Below are 6,000 nucleotides of genomic sequence, written 5' to 3'. Positions count from 1 at the left end.
GAGCGAGCGATTTCACTAAAAGGACAAAAAGAATAGATCATTCGTCTTCCACAGTCAGACTTCCCCACGAGCAAGGGGGAAGTCTAAGAAGCCATTTAAGATTTAAATGACAATTATTAAAATCATTAAGCATGTATGGATATATCAGTCAGAAAGCACTTTCATCATTGACTGCTACTGGTAAATACAGGACATTTGCTTGTATAGCAGTGAGCTATGTTCATCTGTTGAGTCACATCAATTTTGTGCTGGCCTAGTGTTCAAAAACAGTTCAGTTTGTTTTTACATTGAACATTTCTTTGTTTCCATGGCACCAAATGGGAAATAAAAGCCACACCAGATGATGCATCTCTACAAATAGTTTAAAATTTGCAGGTTTGGACAGAGCCAAAAGAAATTCACCAGCTTTCTTAACCACCTTTTATTTACTTAAACATTAAAGCCCTTCTGAGTGAGGAAAACGCAGGTTTGTGTTAAATTCTTAGTTTTCCTGCTAGGAAAAAGTTAGATTGGACCATATCCGGTAAATGTGCGAAGCTATAGTTGTTTTCCTTGTGATAATAAACACCAATATGTGTAAATGACGTTCAACGAGTCAGACATAAATCGAAACTCAGAGTTTATACATATATTCCACTTTCACAAAACAAACGCTTCTCAAGCTTTACAGAACCAAAAACGTATGACAGTCGTCTTCTGAAACATTATTAAAAACTGAAAAAATTAAATGAACTCAAAATGGTCTTCACTAGACTTTCCTCTTCTGGGTGCTGATGTACAGAACTGTAAGAAGGAGACAGGAGAAAAGAAGGGGGGGGGGATCTTATTCATACACGATGATCCATAAAAATAAATCAAAATTCCGAAAATCTCATTTGACAGACAAAATACTCAATGAGGCGGCGTAAAGCAAAACAGAGGCAGGCTAATGTAGGATTTTTAAGATCGACACAGACATCTGGTGACTTAAAAATCCTGTATGTCGGATGATATTTTTTATTTCCTTTCAGACACACAAAATAAACATATTCCCCTAACATTTTTTTGTGTGTAGTTATTCATTTACACTCCACCTGACTGCTCGAATCAGCTGGTTGTTGGAAACACCCTGTACTGCCAGGAGAGATGCTGAAGAGCGCCATCTGCTGGTTAAATTGTGTAACATCAATGCTCACAACATTGTTGAAGGGTGTTTCTCTCGTCTTTAATTTATTTTATTTAGAAGCCGTTATAAATTATAGTCTGGCTCCACTGCAAAATGTTTTTTTTCTTAAATGTCTTTAACAGAGGAGCCATTGTGTGTTTTGTTTTTATTTTTTATGTGAATAGCTACTGCACCTCACAACAGTCTGAATGCGCAGCCCCAAACACAGAAGTTATTCCACAGAAACAAATCCCAAAGAAAAAACAATAATTCCAGTAACAAGAAAATGTGCTGCTGATGATGATTTAGCAAATTCTATGTTAAATCTTGACCCCCTGCAGCATCCACGTTCCACATTTTTTCCCCTCAAAGATAATCTGTATAGTTTGTTGTACTGGTTATTTTGACTAAAAATAACACTATCTGCGGCCTGAAACACCGGCCTGCATGACTCACATTCGAGATCAAATCACACACTGGATACAGTGCATGCCTGGTGTCTGGAAAATGCAGACAGAGAGATGAAGATGTAAACAATACAGTTAAAAAAAATGTTCCGACTACTGTGGTGAATACAGAATATATTAAAACTATCTCTGCAAACAAGAGCCTTACAATGAGCCAATTCTCATAAAAAAAAAAAATTAAAAAAAGGGGCATACCAGTGATTAAACATGAAATCTCTGTGTCAGGACAGTTTCAGTGGTGTGAAAAAGTGTTTGTCCCCTTCTTGATTTCCATTTTTTTTTTAAATGTTTGCTGTTTTAGATCATCAAACAAATGTAAATATTAAGCAACAATAACACAAGTAAACACAAATTTCCAAATGAAGGCGTTTAGTCTGACTAGTATCACGCCTGTTCTCAATCAAGAAATCATGTAAAGTGGAGTAGACCAAAAATATCCTCAAAAGCCAGGCACATGTCGGAATCCAAATTCAGGAAGACATGAGAAACAAAGACCTCTTGGTCTTGAAAAGGGTTTAAAGCCATTTCTTGAGATGTATGACTCCAGTGAACCACAATGAGAGCTATTATCCACAAATGGCGAAAACATGGAACGGCCTCAGAAAACATTTTGATGATCCCCAAAACTTTAGGGATAATACTCTCTGGACTGACGAGACAAAAGTTGAACCTTATGGAAGGTGTGTGTCCCATTAGATCATGCATGAAGCGAACACAGCATTTTAGAAAAGGAACGTCATACCAACAGTGAAAAGGTGTTAGTGTGATGGTCTGAGGCTACCTCAGGACCCGGAGGCTTGCTGTGGTGAATGGAACCATGAATTCTGCCGTCCGGCCACCTGTTCATTACCTCAAGCTGAAGCAGAGTTGGGAGAATGATTCAAAATACACCAGCAAGTTCACCTCTGAATGGCTTAAGAAAAACAAAATGAAGTCTCTGGAGTGGCCTAGTCAAAGTCCTGACCTGAATCCGATTGAGATGCTGTGGCATGACCTTAAAAAAGGCAGTTCATGCTTGAAAAGCCTCCAAGGTGGCTGAACTTAAACAAAGATCCACTGCAAAGATGAGTGGGCCAAAATTCCTCCACAGTGCGGGAAAAGACTCACTGCCAGTTATCGCAAGCACTTGACTGCAGTTGTTGCTGCTAGGGGTGGCCCAACAGGTTTAGGGGGGGCAATCACTTTTTCACACAGGACCATGTAGGTTTGGATTTTTCTCTCTCCTAATAATAAACACCTTCATTTAGAAACTGCACTTTGTGTTTACTTGTGTTATCTTTGTCTAGTATTTAAATTAGTTTAATCTGAAACATTTAAGTGTGACAAACACAAAAAAAATAGGAAATCAAAAAGAGGCAAACACTGTACAAAGCCATTGTACAGTTTAAGTTCAAGTCTGTCTATGCTGATCAACATGGAGAATATTAATACAAAGTTTCATAAAAATATAGCAAGACACACAAGAAAATGCAATATTGAACTGACAACGAGTGAAAAAGGGCAGTTCCCAAGAGCTGTGTTAACAATGTGTTGTTTTAACAATAATTAGTGAGTTAAAAATATCTTAATAAATCAGCTCGGGCATCAGCTTACAGCTACTGTCATTAACAGTTTATCTACTGATTATTATCATATAATGATGTACTTCGAAAAATAAATGCAGGCAAAAAGTTTAATTTGAAGACCAATTTAATTTGAGTGGGATTTTTTTTTATCATTAACTAATTATCACCATTTGGCTAACCCTCACAATACTTTCAAGAAGGCGAGAGACCTTTTCCACAGTTTAAAGAGGGAAAAAAAAAGTACTGGTATAAATAAAAAAAATAAATAATAAAACACATTTCTGAGTTCAGTTTTACAGTTTCAGGGTTCTGGTTACTCTTCACAACTGACTTGTACTGTACAGCTTACTGGAGCTGTGTACACTTTTATTTTACAAGTAAAAAAGGAGTTGTGTTAGAACAGAACATTGCTAAAAGGTTATGGCACCATTAAGTTGTGCCATTCATAATGTATGCCCTCATTTAAACGGAATTAATAAGCAAGCACTGAATGTGAGTCATTATCAGACAGACCACAGCTTCCTGTTTTGAGAGGAACATCCTACAGAGCAGGTTACTTTTCTGGGCAAGTTGGCTATTTGACAACCTTTTTAGATCACACTTTAATCTGCGCTCCTCACCTGTGTTTGTCATATTTTCGTCTCCTTTCAACTGTCATGAAAGAGTTCCAGTTTCAGACATTCAGAGAAAAACCTGATGGCCTCAAAAACATAAACCTGCATTTATTTATTTATTTTTAATCTATTTTATCATCTCTGTCACAGCTGCACAGCATTTCCTTAGGTTTAGCATATTTATTCTGCACTTCAGTCTTCTTACAGAAGACCTATACTGCCTTAAATACCAAAGTCTACATAAAAGGGACATGCTTACCATTGTTTCCTCTTAGGAAGGCATCGCCATATTTGTTCTTGAGTTGCCCGTTGACATACTCCTCTGTCTGCTCTATGGCGATGTTCATGTAACCATCTAAACAGGCCAGAACACCTGCAGGTACACAAACAAACCGTGTTTTCCTTTAAAGTCATTACTTACCGATCAGTATTGGGGGGGGGGGCAAGTGGCTAAGCTGTTACGTACCTCTATAATCGACACCAGAGTTCAGTTTGACCACAACAGGTCTGCCAATGATCTGCTTCAGAAAGTCACTCGGGGTCTGCTTCCTCAGGCTCATTTTGACTGTGATCTGAAAGGATGGAAGATGAGCATTAGATACTATAGTAGCGATTTATTTCATGGAGCTACATTAGCGTAACAAAAGCTAACTCGTGTTCATGTCTGTAATAGTAACGATTTCCTAACGCAAACAGGCTAGTATCGTTAGCGGCTAGCTAGCTAACGAGTATAACTAACCTGCTAACCGACTATTTTCCCGTGAATCTGCGCAGCGAGGGTCGCTGTCTTTGTGAAAAGCATGCTTACATTTTATTGCACCCAACAACACAAGAAGAAACCCTTTAATTTTATATGCAGCAGCAATATGTTTGTTAGCATTTCACTCACCAGACCGACGTTTTCCAGACAATTGTATTTAGCATGGACGTCAGTTTGACCAATCACAAGCGTGTTCTGTACGGAAAGCGGCTGAGGACAAAAAACTTAAATGCTTGATCGCTAATCACATAATCAGCTATCAAACTGGCAACAAAGTAGCTATAGTTTTGTGATTAAATGTTTGCCTGAGCCTTCTGTATTTTTGCCTCTTTTTTTTTTTGCATATTTGTCACATTTACATTTTTCAGGTAAACAAAGATAACTTGAGTAAATACAAAATACAGTTTTTAAATTATGATTTCATTTGTTATAGGAAAAAAGCTTCTAAAGCTACCTGGTCCTTTAATCCCCCCTAAAAAATAATCCCCCCTTGTTAAGTCATGAGTTAACTGCTAACTTTTCCCTAGTCACAGCCAGGGCTGGTTACTGCCAGACCTGCTGAATCAAGAAATCACTTAAGTAGAAGCTGTCTGACAAAGTGTAAAAGGTAAAAGATTTCAAAAAGCAACACACCATTCCTCATTCCTTGATCTAAAAAAAATAAATAAATTTCAAGAATTGATAAGAAACAAAGTCAGTGACGTCTTTCAGTCTGGAAAGCGTTACAAAGCTATTTCTAAGGCTTTGGGACTCCAGCGAACCCCAGTGAGAGCCAAGGTGCCACAGGCAGTTTTTAGGTTTTGGGAAAATAAATGTTTCAAGCAGGGCCAGCTTTCGATAGTCTTTTCCCTTAATCAATAAAATCAAACCACATTTCATATTTACTCAGGTTACCTTTGTGCAAAATTACAATTTGTTTGTTTATCTGAAACATGAAAGTGTGCCAAAGTGGCAAAAAAAAGAGGGGAAAAAAGGAATCTGTAAGGGATCAAATACCTTCCTCAGAGCATGCGGTGTTTTATGTGTTTAAGACTCTTACAACACTGTAGCCTTGTGTTCAGCATCACCGTTACTTTTGGTCCCAGCCATCACAGTTGATGTGCAAAGAGAAGATATGAATTTTAGTCCAGCAAAATTATATATATATATATATATATATATATATATATATATATACTGTCCTCTATGTCCTGTCCTGGACATAGAGGACAGTTACAAGTACCTGGGGATCCCGCAGGCAAATGGGAACCATGAAGAGGCCGCTAGAAAGGCTGCAACCACCAAGTACCTGCAGAGGGTCAGGCAAGTCCTGAGGAGTCAGCTGAATGGTAAGAACAAGATCCGGGCCATCAACACATACGCCCTGCCCGTGATCAGGTACCCTGCTGGGGTAATAGGCTGGCCAAAGGAGGAGATAGAAGCCACTGACATAAAGACAAGAAAGCTCCTG

The 6,000-nt window shown here is 38.2% G+C and overlaps 1 protein-coding gene across 1 annotated transcript; it reads right to left on the bottom strand.

The window, feature by feature from the left end:
• Window positions 1-602: 602 nt before the first annotated feature.
• Window positions 603-4,782, bottom strand: lsm6 (LSM6 homolog, U6 small nuclear RNA and mRNA degradation associated). The gene is made up of 4 exons (XM_082537254.1): window positions 4,680-4,782; window positions 4,257-4,362; window positions 4,050-4,163; window positions 603-783 (listed from the first exon to the last, which is right to left on the bottom strand). Exons 2-4 carry the CDS (start codon window positions 4,348-4,350, stop codon window positions 749-751), a joined length of 243 nt encoding a protein of 80 aa, XP_082393380.1. The 5' UTR covers window positions 4,351-4,362; window positions 4,680-4,782; the 3' UTR covers window positions 603-748.
• Between the last annotated feature and the right edge of the window lie 1,218 nt (window positions 4,783-6,000).

This window comes from Aulonocara stuartgranti (assembly GCF_965226115.1).
Source record: "Aulonocara stuartgranti genome assembly, chromosome: 6".
NCBI lineage: Eukaryota > Metazoa > Chordata > Actinopteri > Cichliformes > Cichlidae > Aulonocara > Aulonocara stuartgranti.
This window is presented reverse-complemented; position numbering and strand designations above follow the sequence as displayed.